This window comes from Ornithodoros turicata, chromosome 3, assembly GCF_037126465.1.
Source record: "Ornithodoros turicata isolate Travis chromosome 3, ASM3712646v1, whole genome shotgun sequence".
NCBI classification, from domain to species: Eukaryota; Metazoa; Arthropoda; class Arachnida; order Ixodida; family Argasidae; genus Ornithodoros; species Ornithodoros turicata.
The window spans coordinates 60,695,522-60,718,885 of NC_088203.1; the positions used below are offsets into that span (position 1 = coordinate 60,695,522).

The 23,364-nt window shown below is 45.1% G+C and overlaps 2 protein-coding genes and 1 long non-coding RNA gene across 4 annotated transcripts in view; all 3 read right to left on the bottom strand.

Moving 5' to 3' along the window:
- The window catches only part of LOC135387179 (sperm-specific sodium:proton exchanger-like), a 207,770-nt gene extending 189,143 nt beyond the window's left edge, over nt 1-18,627 (bottom strand). For both annotated transcript variants that reach the window (XM_064616520.1, XM_064616521.1), the window contains exon 1: nt 18,465-18,627. In XM_064616520.1, coding sequence (XP_064472590.1) covers nt 18,465-18,586 — 122 coding nt within the window. In that variant the 5' untranslated portion in view covers nt 18,587-18,627. The remainder of the gene's footprint in view (nt 1-18,464) is intronic.
- On the bottom strand, nt 1,951-4,377 carry LOC135387178 (uncharacterized). Its single transcript, XR_010420916.1, has 4 exons — nt 4,009-4,377; nt 3,592-3,649; nt 3,441-3,505; nt 1,951-2,414 (listed from the first exon to the last, which is right to left on the bottom strand). It is a non-coding gene; the product is annotated as an uncharacterized LOC135387178 (long non-coding RNA).
- A 2,906-nt stretch (nt 18,628-21,533) lies between the features above and the next one.
- LOC135389548 (uncharacterized) overlaps nt 21,534-23,364 on the bottom strand; it is a 99,102-nt gene continuing 97,271 nt past the window's right edge. Inside the window, exons 6-8 of the mRNA XM_064619583.1 lie at nt 21,800-21,913; nt 21,635-21,732; nt 21,534-21,572 (exon numbers count right to left, since the gene is read on the bottom strand). Coding sequence (XP_064475653.1) covers nt 21,534-21,572; nt 21,635-21,732; nt 21,800-21,913 — 251 coding nt within the window. The remainder of the gene's footprint in view (nt 21,573-21,634; nt 21,733-21,799; nt 21,914-23,364) is intronic.

Below are 23,364 nucleotides of genomic sequence, written 5' to 3' on the forward strand. Positions count from 1 at the left end.
ATTTCTTGAGTATGTCGAGGCAGCTGTGAAGTAACCTGCATTGATGATGATTATTCCAATTTTTATGGTGCATCGACAACAAAGGAAATAATACATCAGAACATTGGTTTGGGTGCAACCAGTTAAAAATGAATATGTTGTTTAATAAATGCATTGGACAAATGTTAAAACAGCAGTTTAAAACATGGTTTACAATCCCTGTATCTTCTAAAAATTAAAACGATGAAAAACTATTCTAAAAAGAATATGGGGAACTCTTCTAAAAAGAATTATAATCTCTAATTATTATATTGCTGGGTGAAGGAGCCTAAAGTGTAAGGTGTGTTTCTGATGTGAACATGTAAGAAAATATGCAAAACTCAGAGAGGCTAACCACAGTGCGTGCACTGAGGTTGTTCCTTCCTGTAAAGTAGAAACCAGTGGATGAGGAACGTGATACTTACCTGTACACCCAGCCGTATCACACTACACAGATTATTCACTGGGTATCCCTCATGACGAAACCTGTATTGAGAGACCACTTTTGCCTTAAAAACTGCTTCAAATAGCACGACACGCTACAAATTATTACTATCGTAACAAGCTGACGATACAGCTCAGACAAAGGCGTTATTCAAGTCGCGCCACACCACCGTTACGTAGGATTCTTTGTCACAAATCAAACCAAGGCACAAAACAATACCAATACATGAAAAAAAGTGACAATCGTGGTCTCATTATGACGTAATACCGAACTTGTGCGCGAAGGTAATTCAAAGAAATGAATGTGGCACCTGCTTCCACAGAGAACACCGTGTACCATGCTAGCAATGCATGCAAAAAAGCGCTCGAGTGATCGCACATATATTGATGACAACACTACCTGTGTAGTGTAACGTGCTCTTTCAAGCATATTATGCACTCAAACTGTATTTGCCGCCGGGTAAAATGCAAGTGTGCTCGATTGAACGTCGGAAGAGCGATCAAGCAACCTGCATCCAGTGCTCGTTTTGGACAAAAAAACACTTCATAATGGTCAACTAAATATACAGAATGAACGCCTATTTATTCCTCGATAAAGAGTGACTCACCTGTATAAATTTAGGCCCTGTAACCTTGCCAGTACGGTTGGTACGACCGTAATTGCAAGAAGTTGCCATGATCGCTGCGGCGACTGTTGTGAGCACCGTAAGATGGCGGCCGGTTTCTTCACGCTCGCGCTCCCTATCCGCGATCCAGCCTTTTACAATCGAGATCAGTGGTCGGGATCACAATCAAACTCGATTGTCATGCCGTTGCCGGTGGCAGGCAATTCGAGTGAATGATGCGTAAATCACACTAAATTATTTTGCCGTGCACTTCGAAAACCATTGATTTTAATTATCTGAAGCATTCATGGAGGAGGAAGACACAGGAGCGGCCCTTCTGCCTGTTCTCCATTGGAGCGGGCGCGTCAGCCTTCGTGTTGCATTCTGGGATGCTCTTGTCTACCGCGGCCGATCATGTGACCCCAACAACATGGCGGCTCCCATCACATAATGCAGACGACGCGAATCGCTGTTGTCTTAGCCGTTCAGATATCATCATTGTGTTGAACGCGCGCGTTCAGTTTTATTTCTGTGTGCACGGAGGTTTACCCAAGACCAGCCACAAATTCCAGGACGAGAAACATCACGCGTGGCAGCGGTGATCACGCTAGCGCTGAGAATGTGGATGCATCTTCGTCTCAGTGAATGTTGTATTATTTTTGTGTCTGTACACTCTAAACCCGGTGGCGGATAAATAAGCGTATTTTTCTGCAAATTTATAGCGGTTACTCTGAGGCTGGATATATCCGCCACAGGGGTTAACCGCCACGGCTCCTATACGCCTCCAGTGTTATGCGTTGCGCGTTTTATTCGCTTCAACCGGTATGCACTACTTCGACTATATTATATGCTATGTTTCCAATCACCACACTTCACACACCTGTGTGGACGGCGAATTCAATCTTTATTGGCACACAACACACAAAGATCATGTACAGCACCACTAGTTCGGTATCTATCAGGCCTGCGGGTGTATTTCTGACAAGCTTAAGCTACTGGATTTTCACAAAAAGAACTATATTAGAGCAACGTGTGCGTGGCTGTTGCAGGTGATCTTGTTGAAAAGATGTGCAATGCGGAAGAACATTATTACATTATTCTTTTTTTATGCTTCAATCAAAATGCATTGCCCAAATGGCAAATTAGATACAACAGCAACAGAAATTAAGCTGAGCAGTTTCGTGCCTCAACATCCTGTTCCCTTGCTAATGCAACAGTTCAGTTTTAGAGCAGGTAACAGTACTGTACCAGGAGCACCAACGTGTGATGAACTTGAAGGGCACTGTAGTGGATGAGGTACTTCAACACATAAGGACTTCTTCAATTGAGCTTGAGGGACCAGGGCCACTATGATAAAAGTATGATGTCAGTCCATTCTCACTTTGGTAGGATGCAGTGAATGTGATATCTCTCAGTAGATTATAATCAACAGAACTAAAATAAGAGTGCAGCTATGAACGCTGCCATACACTCTTAGGATCGTAAGGGATTAAGTAGGCGCCCATGTAGTCGCTAAAGTATGAAGGCAAGACAAAACTGTTTGTCCTCCATTACAGTGCAAGTTCGCAGGTGAATCCACACTAATGGCGATCCCAATAAGACGCATGTATACTCTGCATCGGAGTCTCTCGCATCCAGGTTTGTAAAAAAAAAAAAAAAAAAGAGGGGTGCAGACATTTAAGCATTTCTACAATTAACCGAATAATTTGTGACACACATCCACATGCTCACACTCTTCTACATCCAAGTGTCGTGTTTTTATTTATTTATTTATGATTGTATCTCAAAAGGCCCAGTGGGCGTTACATGAGGGAGGGAAGGCAAAAAGAAGAAAATCACATCGAAGCAACAAGACATTTACAGTGAGTACAATGAGAGCAATGCGCTGCAATATGAGCAATCACAATAATAATGAACCGCAATGTTTACAAGCCTAGGTATTGAGAAAGTACATTCCTGAAGGTTTCAAAATGTGTAATGGTGACCAGCGCCTGGGGAAGAGAGTCCCATTCGGTTATGGTCCATGGGAAAAACGAATACGAGAAATGAAGGGATCTACACCGAAGTCGGGTGACTTTTAAGGTATGGTCGACTCTGGCGGAGATGTATGAGGCAGGTTGTATGAACTTAGGGCACAATTGGGGATTGTGGAAGAATTTGAAATAGACAAAGACGGAAATATCTTCGGCGTGTAGAGAGTTCCGGTAATTGGAGAGAGATTATTATATTATCGTGTTCATGTGTCTCGCTTTCCAATTTATTATTGAGAATTAAGTAGTGCGGCATAGACACGACTTGATAAGGGCTAACCTTTAAGCTATCTCAGTAAACGAACATCATGCAGCTGCTACGAGTAATTCGAAATGTCCTTACCCGAAATATTCAGATCACAGTGTTCCCCCCAGTGTAGTCGGAGGACGGAGTGTCAGGAGTTAAGTCTGAAAGAACGAAGAGTTTCACACAGAGGAAAATTAAACGCAAGTGCAACAAGACGTAGAAAAGCAATCACGGAAAGGTGAATTACCGGTATAGACGCGCAGAACATTTTTCTTCGTCTGAGGCAACTACGAGAGGTGGTTGTGCTGCAAGTATGGACAATATTTCGTAAACGTGCTCGAAGAGGTACTGTTTGGGACACGGTTGTCTAAAATCTCCAGCCCGTGGCCGAGCAGTCCCCCTACCGGCCATGTCACGCACGAAGGAACTATACCAATACTCTCCCCGAGGGGAGGCCGCGCTCAACTGCTCTCCCTAGCAGACGACGCCGAGTATGCAATGGTACTCTCTCCCGACAGGTGGCGCTGCATGGCCTTACCTCGGAGACTGTATTGGTATAGTTCCTTCGTGCGCGACGTCGCCGATAGGGGACTGCTCGGCCACGGGCTGGAGATTTTAGACTACCGTGTCCCAAACAGTACACAGTGCGCAGCCTGTTGCTTACCGGCATTTTCATGGCTGATCGGCGGATACCAACTGTGCACGGAGGCCCGGCTGATAAAGTTGCACTGACAGAGTTGTTGTTTCTTGCGAAAGTTGTACGATGTCAACGATGCGTTCATACTGACCATCAGTCTAGACACCGGCCTTCTACAACGGCAGCGACGTCACAATGTATCACAGCCAAGGAGACAAACCGACAAACTGCTTCGAAAACAAGCGGCGTCCGCCTAACCAACCACCACCAAGACGCCGACCGTTGCACGACGTGATACAACCTGCAGCAATGACACAGCTGCGAACTTGGGAACAGTAACCGCCACGATTCTATCCGCCACACTGTTTCGCGAGGCACTCAATAAAAAAAAAACAAAGAAATACGTCCACTTTTCTTTCAGTGAACACGTGAAACTTGTTTTCTTTGTCTTGTTATTGCGTTCTTTTTGTTGTTGTTAACGTTTAGGTGGTGTGGCGGATAAGGCTGGCAGACAATTAACAACAGCAGCAAAATATGCGCCTCTTATCAGTCCTTTATCCGCGACCGGTCTTAGAGTGTAGGGACAGAGTGAAAGCTAGCAGCAGAAAAGTGTTTATTTTCAACGCTCACAAAGTCAAGTAACTAACGCACACACGGGCTTGAAACAACCCAGTGAACGTAACGAATAAAACGTTATTCCTGTGACAGAGCTGCTTTCTGTTGAACGAAAGCCCCGGCCGGGACAGGAAGACGAACCATAACGTTGGTTCCGTGATGGTGCTCACGTTTTAACTGTGATTGACTTTGGGAAAGCACAAAAGCACGGAGAGCAGTGCGAGCAATAAAGCGATGCAAAACAAAAACTTTACAGAGGGTCACGTGGTGGACAGGAAGAGATGGCGGTTTTGACGAGAGCGACAGCCAGAGGGGTCCCACGCACACCTGCTGCAGTGCCGTGTATGCCGAAGGGAGTCTGGCCATTAGTAGGAGCCTAAAAAAGAGGCTCGACCTGTCAATCAAATTGAGCGCTTTTCATTGGCTGCAGTTTCCTATGCGGGACGCCATGACTCCAAATTTTCTCGAAAATGGCGCGTAGCTTGTAACGGCGAAGCGAGGATTTCATTACAACATTTTTTCACAAATTACCTCAATTTTATTCCGTAGGTGTACATTATGTTGCAATTATCTTGCAAATCACCTTTAAATTACGCGTTATTGTCGATGTTTACGTGAAACGAATGTGTTTCGTCGTCCCTGTGCGACCTAGTAAAGACAGCGATCGCAAGCAGATAGCAAGAAAAACGCTACGGACGCCCAAAAATTTGCATTTTAAGAGATACTTTTATTCATATCCACACCTCTGCCCGTTCTGGATTCAGTCGACTTATGTTTCATAGTTAAAATGCCTGGGATTAACAGCGAACTGTATTTTGGCTCGTGATTGGCCAGAGAGCTCAAAAAGTGGGTGGAGCTCCAGGTATAGGAAGGTCCCATTAATGGCCAGACTCCCTTTGGCGTACACGGCACTGATCTACTGGTAACGGCCGCTTGGCAGTCTCGCTTGCAAGATGTAATATAACGTAGCATTGCAAATGCATGAAGCTGCCTCGTGATAACTTCACCTAGCAAACACGCCCGCTACTAAGCTCTCCCAGTCTCACAGTCGTATGATCTGAAACTATATGGGGTGCCGGTCCGGAGCCGCCAGCGGGTTCTCAAGCGACCCTCCGTACGCAGAACTGTATACGGGAGAAGGGGATGAGTCACGTTGAATACCCTGCCATAAACGCTTCTACGACCACGGTTCTCGTGGCGTCATTTATCGTCCGAGCTGAGGTTTCGGCCCAGACCACAGGAATTTCTGAGGGTGTAGCCCAATACTGCTATCGCTTTGAAATAAAAATGCTTTTGTAAACATGTCGTGCGTAACACGTAAAGGAGGTACTCCGCTGCTGTTTCCAAACCTTAAAGGTACTGTAAAGCAGCACCGATCAAATGTCATTTAGTGTGGCTATTCGATAGTCCAAGCCACCAGGACAAGAACTGTGCAAGTTTCATTCCAATCGACGGTGCAGTTAATTAGAAAATTACAATTAAAGATTACGGGCAACACTGTACTAGGTATTCGAAATGAATCCGTACTTCTGACACATACGGCGGCAACCACATTGCATGCGTATAACACTGGGCCCGACATAACAATCCACCACAATCCACCATAAAATCCGCGATCTACACAACGATCCACATCTGAGCATAAACGGATAAGCGAACTGAAATGAAATGCTGAGCCGTTGAAAGAAATGTGTCAGACGTTCAAGAAGCCAGACAGCGTCGGGACTTGTTTGTTCACAGAGGTTCACAGAGAGATTTTGTTCGTTCGAAACAGGTCGCGAACAAAAGGAGCGCGCAGGCGCAGCAGACTGAGCAGAGATGTAGGGAGAGCCCCCATCAAAAAGCGGCCAGCACTGGGTTACTCCGCAAAAACAGGGGTTAACAGGTTAAACTGTTAACAGGGGTTTCAGAATGCGTAGGTAAACAGGAAAACTAATAATATGGTTACTAAAATAACGAAGTTCCGATGTCATAGTGTGTAATACCAATTTTCAGTGTTGCCCGCTGTACAGGGGGTTGTTTGACACCAGGCGTCGCACCGCTCCACTACGCCGCATCTTTCATGGCAAATTAAAAATATTTATAGCGCGTTGTCGGTCGTATGGTTCTGCATATGGTATTTAGAAGCAACAAAGTATCTAGTGAAATCACCGGCATATCATGCTTGTCTACTGCTTTACAGTACCTTTAAACTCCTAGAGACCGTCTTCGAAACACAGCGACCGCCTCAAACTCAGGAAGTATACAGCACAAACGGGAGAAGCAAAAACGCACTGTTCAACTCGTGCACTGCAGTTTATGACACAAAAGCGCCAGTGACTCGGTGAGCAAAATGACCTGGACGGAGGGGAGCGTGAGAGCCAAATTAGAACACGTGGTCTCACGTCCAAGTAACAAGGCAAATACAACCACCACGATTTGGTGTACCACCATGTAAAATACGCCGTCAGTATGACACACAACGCGTAATCTCTCAGCTCTTCATACTGTTTATGTTAATACATTTTCAAAATTGATATTGATTTCATAGCGCTACAGACGTCCGCTAAGAGAAGCAGAGGGAGGCTGCCATGGTTTAGCGGTCCCATGTGCTAGTGAAGTACTGTGTGGTACATTTGAGGCAGCTTACTAGTTACTGTTCAACTTTTTTGTGCAATGAAGGCAGCTATTAAGCAGTTTACTTTAAATAGTTGTAGCCCGCAGGAACGTCTGCGCTTTCTGCTTGCCACTCGTTTATGTCGTGTGCTCCCGAGAGCTATCACCCATCTTTTATCCAGCATGGTATGCGCGTGACCACCAAGTGGACGTCGCTTTCTCGAACACAACGAGCACTACGTTCGCAGCTGCGAAACCTGCCTAACCGCAAACTAACCAACCGACACGATGACTACACTTCCGATAAATTCCAGGCAGACTATCCGCAGTAGTTCGTATTGATCACATCGGACCCATCAATGAAGGCACTGCTAACCCGCATATCGTCACCTCCACAAATATATTCTAACTAAGCTGTTCCATCAAAGGCATCGGTACACGTCATTGGGTTCTTAAAAAATGACATAATATACAAGTACGGACAACCTACACTAGCAACACCACAAGACAGTTTTACAGCGAGAGCCGTTAAGGGCCTAATTTCGTTAAGATCCTGTCCCATACGTCGTATCGATAAAACGCTTCTCTCCCTTGGCGTGCGATGGAGATTGGTAGTTTCCGAGAGTCACGTCGGCTGTGACGTTGCGTCACATGCCTCAGAGGAAAAAGTGACAGCGGGGGCTCCACGTGAAGAGTTCCGCCGCGAGCGTAACGGCATCTCGTCTCCCGCACCAGAGTCATTCCAGCTCAAACGTCCGAGCGGTGTTGCTCGACCAACGTCGATTACCGAGAAAAAAAATATGATCTTGGGACATGCGTAAAGGTGCACCAGAAAAAATATTTTTTCCAACGCAGTGTAGGGCGTGATCGAATGTCGGCATCGGGCGAAAAACCAGGGCGCGCTTTGGCGCTTGCGGAGGGAATACGGGTGTAAATAAATAAACAATTCGAATTAGGTCATTTTGAAGAAGAATAGTGTCATCTCTGACAGCTTCCGTACCTCAAGCGATCAGCGCATTAAAACATACTGGACAAGCAAAGTCAGCGCACATTGTGCCAAGTTCGGATTTTTTTTCCTTAACAGCGGTTGGCTAAAATCAGCCGATTATATTTTTCTCCGATAGTAAAGTACCAATACATTGCACAGAAAAATAGTTAGTCATGTGACAAATGGTTTATTTTCTAAAAAATTGCGAAGTTGGCCTTTTGAGCAAATATCGGAAAAGCTCGGCGTGCAAAAAAAAAAAGGCATTGGAGGACGAGTTACGGATCCGAATTTACCACCGAGGTACTCAATTTGTGGTTATTCCTGCAGCGTCTGCCAACGCAGGTTCAGATTGTCCTTACAGCTGCTGGTAACATCCCTCTCGAAGAGCACGCTCGACTTGTCGATACGTTGTGGACGTTTCGGCTCATGCCAGCCCGCCATTGGCTGTTCAGGCTACCTCTTTTCCTCCAGTTGTCGCGTCAAATGTCGCTTGCCATGACACGGTACGAGCCCTTACCCCCTCCCGCTGGCCCTGTCCTTGCCAGTGTCTCCACAGTCTATGCGTGCGTACATCAGCTTTAGGCTTCTATCGACAACCTTACTCAGCTGATGGCCACCCTCGTCGATCGTGACCGCCCCCGTTCTCAGAGTCCACTTCATTACCGCCGTCCAATCCCTCGACGCTACTCAAGCCATCGACGTCTCTCCTCTCGTCGATCTCAGCCTGCTGGCCCATACTGCTAGTACCATCAGAGCTTTGACGCTGCTGCTCGAAATTGCCAGCCTCCTTATACCTGGTCGGGAAACCCGCCACCCGGCGACCAGTGACGGCCAATGCGAAACAGCCCAGCCGTCTGTTTTTCATTGCTGATCGGACTACAGGCGTGCGATACCTAATAGATACTGTAGCTGAAGTCAGTATTCTTCCGCTGACTCCAGCTGATCGCAAACACACAAAACCAACTCATCACCTTCAGGCTATGCTCAGCTATTGCTATGGTCGACGTTTACACACTGTACACCTTGGATTGCGACGTCAATCCACCTGGATTTTCATCATCGCGGACGTGGGCCATGCTATCTTGGGCATAGACTTCCTACGGTACTACGATCTCCTCGTTGACTCCAGCCGTCGCTGCCTCATTGATGGTATTACGGGATTCTCGGTGAACGGTGTCAAGACGTTAGTTTCATCAACTGGTATTTGTGCCGCCAGCCCTTTTCCGTCACCTTTCTCACACGTCATCAAGGACTTTCCCGAGGTCACTCAACCTGTCAACCCGGAAGCTCCAGTTTTCAATCCAACAACGCACCATATCTTCACTGTTTGTCCACCTGTGCACGTAGGCGCCCGACGATTACCAGCTGATCGCCTTGTCGTCGCCTACACTGTTGTATCTAATTTGCCATCTGGACAAGGCACTTCGATTCAAGCATAAAACACGGAATATGTTCTTCTGCATTGCAAATGTTTCCACCAAGGTCACCTACAAGAACCGCACGCGCATTGCTCTAATATACGTAGTTCTGTTGTGAAAATTGAGTAACTTAACAAAACAACTTGTCTGGCGAGAAATATAGCCCCGGCCTCATAGGCAGGGACACCGGAACGGAACCGAAAACCGAAAAGCGCTTGGAACCCAATTTTTTCCAAGAACCATAACCGGAACGTAGCCGCAATTCAGCATTGGCAATTAACCGAAACCATAACGTGAACCGAAAAATATGATTTCTGTTGCCGGTTCACATCAATCGCTTCAAGCTTGAACGCTAAGAGCTTTGGATGCGATATTTGTATCGCTTTACAGCTCTGATCAGTGTTGTACAGTGGTGCAGTACGCGCTCCTCTTTTCATTCAGAAGTTGTGTAGACCAGTGTTTCCCAAAGAGTGGTCCGCGGACCCCTGGGGGTCCGCAAGAGTGTCCGTGGGGGTCCGCGACCGTCTCTCACATTTCAGTGAGGATTTTCGTCCCCACAAACACGCGCTCGTACATGCTGCCCGATTTCCAAACACCCAGAACTTCCAAAATTGCTACAAGCATGCTTCAACGGCTAGCTTCTAATTTCTGATAGAAAAGTCCTGCAATGCACGTTTGTCCGCATCATACACATACAAACAAGAAGAAGAAACCAGTCCGGAATCGTTTCTGCAGCTGTATCGAAAGCACGCAGCAGCTGACGAGGTTGCTGGTTATGCACTGGCTGTGACGGTGTGTGTGTGTGGGGGGGGGGGGCGTGAATTAGTTCTCATCGCATTCACAACATACCATATTGTGAGCTTGGATCCATAATCGTACGACATGTATTGCATGAGTGGAGGCGGTTGTAGTTAGTGTAGATTCTTCGTAAATATGCAGCACTGGAACGCGGACACAGAATGAAGACAGGACAACTGCTATATATTGCATACATACATGTGTACGTATACACGCGAATGTATTACGTACGCAATACATATTGCGTACAAGACATGTATTGCGTACGTCCCTTATGAGTTATGTATTATTGTGATCATGTAAGATACGAACCGTTGAACGTTGTTTGTTTCCACATCTGTTTGCTTACAAGAGCAGCATTCAGGGACACCCCCTCTGAAACCCGGCTTGACCTGATAGCCGAGGACTGCGCAAGGAAGCTAAGTTTACAGGGTGGTGCGTGAGTACGTGAGGAGGAACAGATTTGGGCAGGGACAGGAGGACATATCTGAGGCGAACGATTTCCTTTTCGCGCTCCGACCTGATAACAACACTGATAACACGCCCGGGAGCTTTCGCGTAAGATGTGATGTATAACTGTGAGAACGAGCATGAGACTTTCCAGATATCGTGAGACTGCCCGATGAAATTGGCAGGTTGGCGCCTGTGATAGCCTTCTGGACGACAAATTGACTAAATGCGACTTCTAAGGGTGCAGCAATGACAACAGCTACGGTCCGCAGACGATACACAGACTACGTAATTTTATGATGATACTGTCAGTATCAAGTTGGTATCAAGAGTTAGTACGAGCTAAAATAGAGGAAGCTGACAATCTGGCGCCAGTGAGTGCCACTTGGGCGAAGATTTGGCAAAATGTCTGAAGTATATAGATTGGGCTGGTTGGTGTAAATCCACAAGCGACCAAAGAACAAACACAAAACAACAACAGAGCGACTTGTGTGTGATCTTGTCTCCTGTTTGTTCTATGGTCGCTTGAAAATGAACGATTTGACCAAACGCTACATCACAGGCTGTAGCAAGGGAAACAGGTATGGGCCGCGGACTCATAGCTATTAAGTAGAGACTACGTAATCTAATGATGACATCTTCGATACCACGTTTATATTCAGAGTTATTACTAAGTGAAATGGAAGATATGGACAATTTGGTGTCTGCGAATGCTGTGGCGATGCGAGTGGTGGCGTCTGCGAGTGGCCATGATTTGATCAAACGCGACTTCGTTGGACCAGAGATTCTGGTGCAGAACTAAATACATTCAGAATCGAAGGCGTGTATATACCCAGATCTGAGCAGTGGGTAGGAATACAGAGGGTCACCGACACACGAGGCGGTGAAGACGTAGAGAACGCTGAGTGAACTTTATTTTAGTGTATTTACAATGCTGTTTACCCATACTTGGAGGTATAGTCACAGGTGGATAGGTCACACGGCAATTTACAAACACAAGAACAGACAATTACAATAGATGTTGAAGTTTCATTGGGTGTTCATTTTGAAACGAGTTCGGTGGTGTGTTATCGCATCTCTGAATGATAATGCAAGTCTGCCGCCCCCCGCCTGGAAAGGAAACATTTCCGTGACGTGATCCAGCGGATGAAAGTATTTCTACCGAGTCGTCCTTTACAACTACAAATGTAGGGTGCATCGGATGCACCGTACGGATCTTGTTGTATTCAGTTTTTTTTTATTGCGTGTTAGCGCCGCGAAGTAACTGCGGCTATGAGCGGCGTACAGACGTCGACAGATGTCTGCTGTATTCAGTAGTATAGTTATGCGTGGAAAGTGTAAGGTGCTCCAAAAATAAATTGCATAGCAATCAACGAGTTTAGATAAGCTTGAAACGAAACAACAATAACGCGGCTTGATTGTGCGATCCGTTCCTTCAATCTCATTCTATACATTTCAACTTGATCTCCAATGTTTATTGTAGATTTCCTGTAACCAGCTGTATGGATCCATGGCATGAAGACTGGCTGGGATTGGGTATAGCCTGTATAGGGGAGTAGAAACTGGAACAGGGTAGAACATCGCCGGTTGCGATTAGACACCCCAACGTCAAAAATAAAGTTGTTCATTAGCAGATGCTAATTAGCTAAACAAGACCTACGCGCCCTCGAGTACATTGTTTATTTCTCGCTTAAGATGAAGCAATGATCACGGTAATCAGGGAACGCACACACGCGGGCCGCATGTGCATGGCTTGCAGTCAGCTATTCTGTACCCCGAGGGCTCTTGACCACTAAATAGAATAAAGCTGCCCCCCCCCCCCCCCCGATAATGAAGAATTCGGAATGAAACCAGGTTTTCAGGCATTGTTTTTGCTCGATGTAGTGCTGCTCCTGTCGACGTTAGGAAGTACATACACATTCGAGCAGTTCTTGTGACTCATGAACCTCAACAAGTAGTTATAGCGATCTGGTCTGAACGTGCATTTTGATAAACTACACTGTAAGTAATATGATGATTGAGAAGTAATAGTGGAGACAAGTGCAGAGAACGGCATCATCTTAATTATTACACTATGTTTATGGGCTTGCAGCATAGCAGCAGCCTCTCCGGATATCATGCGCGAAAAACTATACGGAGCACACAAAGGCGCAGAGAAAAAAAAGGGAAAAAAATAGAGATGGAGTAGTTATGTACGAGGATCAGTGTGTGAACAACTTTAATTATTTCTCTTCCCCTGATTTTTTTCTTTTTCGCGTTGAAAATGCAAGCAAAATCAACAATACAGTGTGTAAACCGTACATTTCTGTGCTCCTGAACGTTGGTATAATCGTTCATGAAGAACTATGTACGAAGAACTTGAAACGCCTTTCAAATTTACAGTGTCTCATTTGGAAAGGCAGCTCATTTGTTTCTGTTGGTGTGGTAAGTGAAGTTTTTCATTGACGAATTGTATATGCGAATGCCTAATAACTATAACGCTCAGCTGTTTACGCTAAGGTACTTTGCTATAATTGCGGTCCTTTCCAGGTGTTTCATTACCCCCAACCCCCAGGGAGGTGTACACTCCCCCTGAATTTTTCCAACCACCGCCGTGTAATTCATGAGATTTCCTGATACAGCTTGGCCACCAATTCATATACCCATAGATATGTATCCATAAAGATATACCCCCTATGGTTCGCTCCACTCGAAATCACGCAGTCATCACGCCGGGTACCGCATCTTGGCTTCTATGCGCATTAATGATAGTGCCAGCCGCAACAACAATGACAAAAAAGAAATTGTCGTTGCTCTTCGGTGCTGATACGAGTTGCGCAACGGACTAAAAGCTGATACCTGCCGTTTGAATTCAGCATGAGAGAGCCGCTACGATATGGCAAGGAAAAAAACTTGCCAAGATACGGGGCACAAAAGTGAACTTGCACGGCATATCGCCGGCAGTCCGAACATTTACACGGCAGCAGACACCTACGAGCACTGGTGCTAAAGTCTGAGGAAAAGACATCATAGATGAAAATACATATCCGTTACGAAGCCGTTTGAATTGCATTGTTCATGGTAATCAACCAATTTTTCTCGAAGTGCAGCACGCAAAGAGAAGTCCATGATTCGCTTACACGCATACCTGCAAGAAATGACCCACAGTCTCCTTCTGAAACACTTGCCAACTTCTTTGAGAAAAGTAAAAAGTAACTTTTCTGCAACCCCGATGATGGCAGGGGCATCCAAGGAATACACCGCAAAGAGTCACTGGTGTATTCTGCGTAGCGAAGCCATTATCAACGACTTATACTAGGCCCTTGTACTGGGATTTTAACAGTGGTGACCGCAAAATTTTGAAAAGGCGCCAGCAGAGCCCTTTAAAACGGGCAAAACCCTTTGTATCATGGTGCCAAAGCCATATTGGAGAGGCTTATGTTATTGCCCTTCCACCGGGATTGTAACGGAGGCGACCGCAAAATCCGTAAAAGACCGCAGCAGAGCCCTTTCGAACGGGCGAAACCTCTTTAATCGTGGTTCCAAACAGATATTATCAACGGTTTATGATGCTCTTGTACTGGGATTGCAACAGAAGTGACCACAAAATTCGGAAAAGGCAGCAGCAGAGTCCTTTAAAACGTACGAAACCCCTTGTATCGTGGTACCAAAGCCATATTCATGACGGCTTATGCTATGCCTTTCTACCGGGATTGCGCAAGAGGGGACCGCAGAATTCGGATACGGCGGCGGCAAGGCCTTTTAAAACGGGCGACATTCCCTGTATCATTGAGCGAAAGAAAGAAAGTTGTCAGTGGCTTGTGCAATGCTATTCTGCTGGAGTTATAACACAGGCGATCGCCAAATTCGGAAAACGTGTCAGCAGAGCCCTCTTAAACGAGCAAAACCCCTTGTGTCATGCTTCCAAAGACTTATTATCAACAACTTATACTATGCCATTCTACCGAGATCATAACACAGGCGACTGCAAATATCTGAAAAGGATGCAGCACAGCCCTTCAAAACGGGCAAGACCCCTTGTATCATGCTGTCAATGACATGTCATCAATGGCTTGTGCTATGCCCTTCTACTGGGATTGTAACAGAGGCTACCGCAAAATACAGAAAATGTGGCAGCAGAGCCCTTTAAAACGGTCGATACCCCTTGTATCATAGTTCCAAAGTCATATACGTATTCGCAACGGCTTATGTTGCCATTCTACTGGAATTATAACGGATGCGACCGCAAACTTCATAAAAGGCTGCAGCAGAGCCCTTTACAATGACTCAAATGATTTGTATCATGGTGCCAAAAGGATACTATGAACGGCTTGTACTGGGATTGTAACAGAGGCTACCGCAACGTTCGACAGCAGATCGAATCCTTTAAAACGTGCGAAGCCCTTAATTCTGGTGCCAGGGCATACCTGTTTCCCCTGTACATGGAGAGGTCGCGTTTGAAGAAAGTGCTTCCAAAACGACACTCGCGAATGAAAAAAAAAAAGAGAAATAAATAAAATGCTATCAAATTTGGGGCTTAATATGAGCTCATATAAAAATAATATAAAAACGACTTAAGCTCGTTTTACAGAACGTATACATGGAATCCAGATTTCGGAGTTTGAGCCCCGTACCATTTTCCCCTTTTACCCCCTGAGAGGTCGCGTTTTACAAAATCGCTTCCAAAATGGCACTCGAAATGGCCAAATGGCCAATTTCATCAACTTCGGGACTTAATATCATTTGGTATAACGATGATATTAAAGATGTCCTAAGCTGATTTTGTAATATGTATATGTGAAAGTAAGATCACGGGGTTTGAATCCCGTACCTTGTTCCCTTGTTGCACCCTGAGATGTCGCGTTTGACAAAATCGCTTCCAAAACGGCACTCGAAATGGTCCATTTCATAAAATTCGGGGCTTAATCATTTGATATAGCAATAATATTAAAGATGTCCTAAGGTGATTTTGTAATATGTACATTTGAAAGTCAGATCACGGGGTTTGAACCCCGTACCTTGTTCCCCTGTTGCACCCTGAGAGGTCCCGTTTGACAAAATCGCTTGCAACACGGCACAAGAAAGGCCAAATGGCCAACTTAATAAAATTCGGGGCTTAATATCATTTGATATAACAATAATATTAAAGATGTCCTAAGCTGATTTTGTAATTTGTATATGTGAAAGTAAGATCACGGGGTTTGAACCCCTAACTTGTTCCCCTGTTGCACCCTGAGAGGTCGCGTTTGACAAAATCGCTTCCAAACCGGCACTTGAAATGGCCAAATGGCCAATTTCGTCAACTTCGGGGCTTAATATTATTTGATATAAAAATAATATTAAGGATGCCCTAAGCTGATTTTGTAATATGTATATGATGTGAAAGTAAGATCACGGTGTTAGAACCCCGTATCTTCCCCTGTTGCACCCTGAGAGGTCGCGTTTGACAAAATCGCTTCCAAACCGGCACTCGAAATGGCCAAATGGCCAATTTCGTCAACTTCGGGGCTTAATATTATTTGATATAAAAATAATATTAAGGATGCCCTAAGCTGATTTTGTAATATGTATATGATGTGAAAGTAAGATCACAGTGTTAGAACCCCGTATCTTCCCCTGTTGCACCCTGAGAGGTCGCGTTTGACAAAAGCGCTTCCAAAACGGCCCTCGAAATGGCAAAATGGCGAATTTCATCAAGTTCGGGGCTTAATATCATTTGATATACCGATGATAATAAAGGTATCCTAAGCTGATTATGTAATATGTATATGTAAAAGTAAGATCACGGGGTTTGAACCCCGTATCTTCTCCTGTTGTACCCTGAAAGGTCGCGTTTGACAAAATCACTTCCAAAACGGCACTCGAAATGGACAGTTTTATCAAGTTGTATAGTTTAATATAAAAGCGGTATAAAATACACAGTGGTATCATTTGTATATTACTCACTCAACATAAAGTTGTCTGTTCTGTCAGCCCTTTCGAGTTCTGGAAAAAATGACCGTTTGCCTTTCGAACTTCTTGAGACCGGCCGTACAGTCTCAGCGCATGCGTATTACGATAGTACTGGGACGTAGTCCGTCGAGCGCCTAGGAGGTGAACCCTGTCTGAGTCGCAACTTTGAAGGCCCTGGGTGCATCAGGATTAACACTCACACATCGTGCCGTGGTTGGTATGTAGCCTGGAGGACGTACTGAACAAAAATAGGCGATGACATTTCCAGAATTTGACTGTTTTTGTCGAAAAATCGTAGTCTAAATATGGGCGCTGTGCAAAAATGGACGGAATCCCCATAGGCGCAATGCATTAAAATCCATTTGGCCAGGGTGCACTAGGTCTATATGCTGCTAGCGCCTTTGATGTCTTCAGGGGTTCTTTACATGGTGTTCTTCTCTATTACACGATGGCATCTTAAAAATTTTATTATGGTTTGCTGTTAATTGGCATAAACGCTGTCTGCCATTGAATTCGCATACTGTAAGGCCGCTTCCCGCATAGCGACTGAGCATAGTGGCGGAGTGCGCCGGCGGGAGGGTGACCACGAATTTTGGGATTGACCGCTGAACGCGTGCACCTTTTCTTGCATTGTACCTTTATACAGCACGAGCGAAATGAATGTGCACGAGATAGAGGACGCAATAAATTATTTTACGGGGTGTGTCGCAAACGGCAAAAGTGCGTCGGCAGATGGCACTGCACCACCCTTTCGGAGCGCAACAGATGAATATGTTCATTTTTACCCGTTTGCACTTTGTAGCTCATTTTGCGACATCCACGCAGCCTGAAGATACATCTTAGAGAAAACCGACCAAAATACCGGTTCAACTGTTTGGTTTCCGGTAACCGCAAGTATTAAAACGTCGAATCCCGTAGCTGTAACCGAAACTGCTTTCAGACTTCTGACCCTGAACCGTAACCGAACCGATATTCGTTTCGGTTTCAGTCCCTGCTCATAAGTGCCAAAAGGATTGGTGCTGTGCATTACCTTTGTGTGTTGTGTGTCAATAAAAATGTACTGAATGTGCTATCCATACAGATGCGAAGTGTATAGTTGAAGTAGCGTATACAGGTGGAAGCGAATAAAGCACACAGCAGATAACACACGCGGTGTGTAGGAGCCGCGGTGCGTAGAGCACGTGGCGTATGACGTGTGAACGTATAGAAGCCGTTGCGGTTAACCTCAGTGGAGGATATATACGACCCAACGTAAGCGCTATACACTTGCAAAAACAAAAGCTCTTATTTACCCGCCACTGGGTTTAGAGTGTATGAGGGACTCCGCAACTTTTGCTCAGCGAAACAATTTTTGAAATGGCAATGTTAAAGCTGTTCAATGCACAACATAGCGGTTAGGTATCTGACGTACCCAAATTGCAAACCTTCAGGAAAAAACAGAGTTTTGTATGGCCTTTACCATTCACTTCACAGTCCCCATCACGACCAGCATTCGGGTAGCGTATCGCCACTGCCCATCAAACTCTCCATGCATCATCTCAACAACAGCTTTATTTTAAGATGATGAATGGGTAGTTTCATCACCAGGGGCGATAGTCTACCCAAATCATCATCTCAAAATCAAGTGTTGTTGTTGTTGTTTACAGTCCCTCTAAGCAGAAACGATCCTGGAAAGAGGTATTGCGTACTTTTTCAGGATGGCAGGGTCCATGATAGTTGAAGCAGAGTGTGCGCTTGTGGTCAGTGCCAGGGATATGATTGCAGTGACACCTGATCCGTACATCATCAGCTCAGCGATCAAGTACGTCATGTACACGGCGCAGATAGACGCAAGGTACGTTATAGACACATCCTGCGAGAACATTATTTTTGCATGTAAAAGTATTATCATCGCTGTGTTTAAAACTAAACCCAAACAACACCGAATATCCACTGGATAATGCCTAACGTCTGTGGTCGGATTCGTCTGTCTCATGGATATCCCTCTGATATCCAGCGTGGATGAACAAAATAAAGCGCGGAAATGATATCCTCAGGATATTTAGAAACGGACATATGCGGTGAACTATGCCCCAACAACACGCGGCAGTCCTAAAGATATCCGATGTAGGTCTGAAGCTGGATGTTTGAATATCCTGGGGTTAACAAGTTTCGTCCGACATATATGTACGCTCACAGGTCCAAGTGGAGAAAGGACTCCTCAGGGACGTCCAACAGACATCCAGTGTTCTGCGCTGCTTGCCTGTGACATAGTTTTTTTTTTTTCTGTGAGATTCAAGCGTTTGATGTGGCATATTTAGTGTAACTATAATTTTTTGCACCGTTAATGTGGATAAACAGTTAAAAATTAAGGGATAACATGCCGTGACCCAAAACAAAATAGGGAATTTCATCATTTTCGAAACATAACCAGCAAGAAAAGTGACCGTGGCTGTGACAGTATAATCCCCCTCCCCTACAGTTATTGTACCCTATAAGCGCGCCTTTCCTTTTTCGGAAACATCAAAGAACCAGCATAATGGTTCTTGGAATATTTGAACTTCGCAAGTGCGCACAATACGTCAGCGACCCGACACAAAACGAAAAACCAGCGATGAGAGCCGAGAAATTGAAGGGCTCTCCCATTGGAGAAGTCCGCGAGGTTCTGGGCGTAGCATTTACTGTGTTTACCATTAATTTAATGTAGTCCAACAAAGTCGTTAGATTAATTAAAGTATTCACATTAGTAATACAGCGTGTGTGCTTTAAAATTAAGGATAGATTATGCCTGCTTTATTAGGAGCATTAGCTGGAGGAAATGTCCATGATATGCCTCTCCCTCGTTCGCTTAATGCCTCTATCGATATCTTTCAGACGTCTCAGAGGACACCTCCTTTCTCTCACTTGAACATGTGGTCGTACATGTATTGGACGAAACTCGTTATCTCCAGGATATCCCAACATCCAGCTTCAGACGTACATCGGATATCCCTAGGACAGCCATGTGTTGTTAGGTTGGATGTCTGTCGGACGTCAAAGAGGACTCCTTCTTTCTCTCACTTGGACCTGTGAGCGTACATATAACGGACGAAACTCGTTATCCCCAGGATATACCAACGTCCAACTTCTGACGTACATCGGATATCCATAGGACAGCCTTGTGTTGCTGGAGAAGCTACCTCCAGGCAGCTGAAATCAGCGCAACACTATGGCGGAGTTACCTGTAGGTGAAAGCATTTAATTTGAGGGCACGGAATAGGTTGCAAGCGAGTGCAACAGAAGTGCTTCGACATTAGGTGCAATATTACTCTCGAACGAACGTTGCAAAAATTTACACGGGCGGGAAGCGATTTGTCTGCGGAGAGGTACATAATAATAACCGCTGCATAGCATTATTGCTTAATTATGCTCAGGTGTGGTCGCAACAATTCAGCGGGCGACATTCATTCCTACTGAGATAACGCCGTGAGCAACCAATTAGATCTTAACTGAAGTGAAAACGCTAAACAACAGTCATATGGAGTACCAACACGCCCAAAGATATGTCCTTCCATCGAGCTAGATCATTAACACTTAATGGTGAATATTAGCATTAACATTTAGCAGTATTAACATTAAACTTTTTTTAAATTCTCGCCTTGTCGTGCTTTTTGACATTAGACCATCGAAGAAAGAATGATCTGAATGAGCGGAATATGTAGAATAGGTAGCGGAATCTGGGTAGACACTCAATGATGTTTACGCGATCATTGGCCCTTCGATCTACGTGACTTCGAAGCGTGGTTTACTGGATAAGCACGATCTCATGCAAACGGTCAGTCTGCGTGAAGTATCGTACAGGATGGGATGACGCCTTTTGAATTATTTTCCTTCAAATACGCCGTGTCTGGAGTACATAGTCATGAGCAAAATATGCACTAAGCATAGACACGCATGTCATGTTCACCTACATGGCAAGAGAACCAGAAAGGACGCAAGTGACGCACGAGAACCGTAATTGGCAATCTAGAAGAATATTGTTCCAAGCAATGACCGAGAAAGCGAAAGATATACTCATGTATATCAAAAATCACACTTACGTGCAAAGCTTAAACATCGTAAGTGCTAGCTCTCACTTGGCGACGCCCGACGCGACATTGTGAGCGGGCTGCAGAAGTAGCGGTGCATTTCCACCGCGAGGTCAGAGCGCACGAATTTCATGTTCCCATCACAGTGGCATTCCGTCATCCAAAGCCATGTCCTAAGCAAAGAAAAAATCGAGAGGCGTGGCTTTTCTGTGTGACCTTATTGCTCGCCAGAATATCGTTCTCGGCAGCTGTTATTATTAGAACGTCATGAAAGACGTTCGGTATGGCAATTTTTTTGGCTCGACGTCTCTCTTCTCCCAACGCCGGAAATGCGCGTCAATTTCCGCCACCCGCTGACGACGTCGCGTCGGGCGTCGCCAAGTGAGAGCTGGCCCTAAGAGCGCACGAGACAACGACGTGACGTGCAACGCGCGAGCTGGGTCTCTGACAGATTTCTCGCGCCTGGTGGCGAGATATGAACCCGGTCAGACAAACCATTATCTGTTTGTAGGGAAGGGCGCATGCACGCAAGGGACCGATCGGTTGGCGTCTCGCTTCCGTGCATCCCTTTCAAACAGTGGTTTGTCTAACCGGTTTCATATCTCGGCACCACGCGCGAGCACCCTGCCAGAGGCCACAGCTCGCGCGTTGCACGCAAGCGTGATTTTTGCTGTACATGTAGCAAGGCAGATAGTTTCGATTGCATGTTGTTCAAGTTGCATCTTCCGGCACGTCCATACTGAGCTTCAGCTGGTATTCACATGGCCCAAAATACATTGTATACGCTAACAATAACGTAACACACATCATACCTGCGATAACGAAATTAGTGCGTATGCGAGAAGATGCCCGACAAGTTTACCGAAAACTGGGCCGACTATCAAGGTCATTAGCAACGTCATCAAAGAACCTGAGCAAAGAAAATTAAAGCAATTCTTCAATGAATGACTCCAATGACAAGACTTCATCGCGTGCACCTGAAAGGCTGACGACTCCGCCAGTGACGGTGAAGACATGGTGGACGAACCAAAGAAGCGAAATGCCGATCAGAGGTTCGCCTTGTAGCAGTGTCTCCAAGATATGGGACTTTCCTGCATGTCAGTCAACGTTTCAATCTAATGCTCGATATGCATGCGCATGCGCATCGCTTGTATCACCTGCATGCGCATGCGCTCGAGCATTTGCATGCCTAGTTATAATAGGTTGTAACTACAGTTCCAGCACTAATGTCATCTCCCGTGCTAACTTGGTCCGTGACGTTGGTGTCACATTGGATTGGAAATTATACTTCAGTGAAAATGCTGCTCCTGTACGCGCCTCTGCATTGCGCACGCTAGGACTTCTGACAAACAAATGCAAGATATTCCCAAATCCCGGTGTTTTTGTTTGCCTATATAATGTCTATGTTCAGCCTCGCCTCGCATACACATCCTTAATATGGAACTGTCTAAGTAACACTGACTCTCACCGCCTAGAAGCTGTCCAAAAGAAAGCGCTTCACAGTTTGCACTATCTATATTTCTGTCGCACCCCGGGACTCCAGTCATACAATTATGAAGATCTACTCCGACACATTGGTCTCATCCCCTTTCAATTCAGCGCGATATTACCGATGCCACTATCTTATACAAATGCATTCAATCTCAAATTCACTGCCCGCAGTTGCTAGGATCTCTGCATCTTGCAATTCCACGTGTGTCCTTACGGAAGCATCTTACATTTTTCGATCCGATTGTATGTAAAGGGGATCCTCTCTCGCGAGGCAGGACCCTCATAAACACACTGTATGTGATATGTTTTTCGTATCCCTTCCCGTTCTACGCAAAGAGGTTGTATCTAAAGTTTTCCTTTGTGAAGTTCACCCATTTTACTTGTGCCAATTTTTCTTTCCCTGTGATCCTGCAGTTATTCTGATCAGTATTGCATATAATTTCTGCGATCTTTAACTCATCTTGTTGAGATCTTTTAGTCATATAGTTTCACATATCTGTAATGTCCAATATGTTATTCAGGACGTGCCTGTAATTTTAGATATAAGCAATCTATCCATGAACATTATTGTATATATTTGTATTGTATTTTGCTTGTGCCAATTTTTCTTTTCCTGACATCCTGCTGTTTTCTTTATCAGTATTGCGTTTAATTTTTTCGATCCTCTACTCATCTTTTTGCGATCTTTTAGTCCTATGGTTTCAGATATCTGTAACGCGCAATATGCTATTCAAGTCGTGACTATAATTTTAGATATAAGCAGTCTAACTACCAACATCATTGTGTATATGGTCTGAGGGCATTACGTGTGCATTACGTAAGCTGTGAATTTCCTGCATTATGTAGAACCTTGTGAGCGTGCTCTAACACCAAGGCCCTTGAGGCTGTTGTTGGGCACGCAATAAAAAAGCGTTATTATTATTATTACATCTTGCTCCTGCACTACAGGTGGGATCCAAATATGCATTAGGCAATAAATGTATTTGAAATAAAACTTACGGTTGGATATCACAAGCAACCAGGACAGATGTGCGCGCACATCTTTCTACTT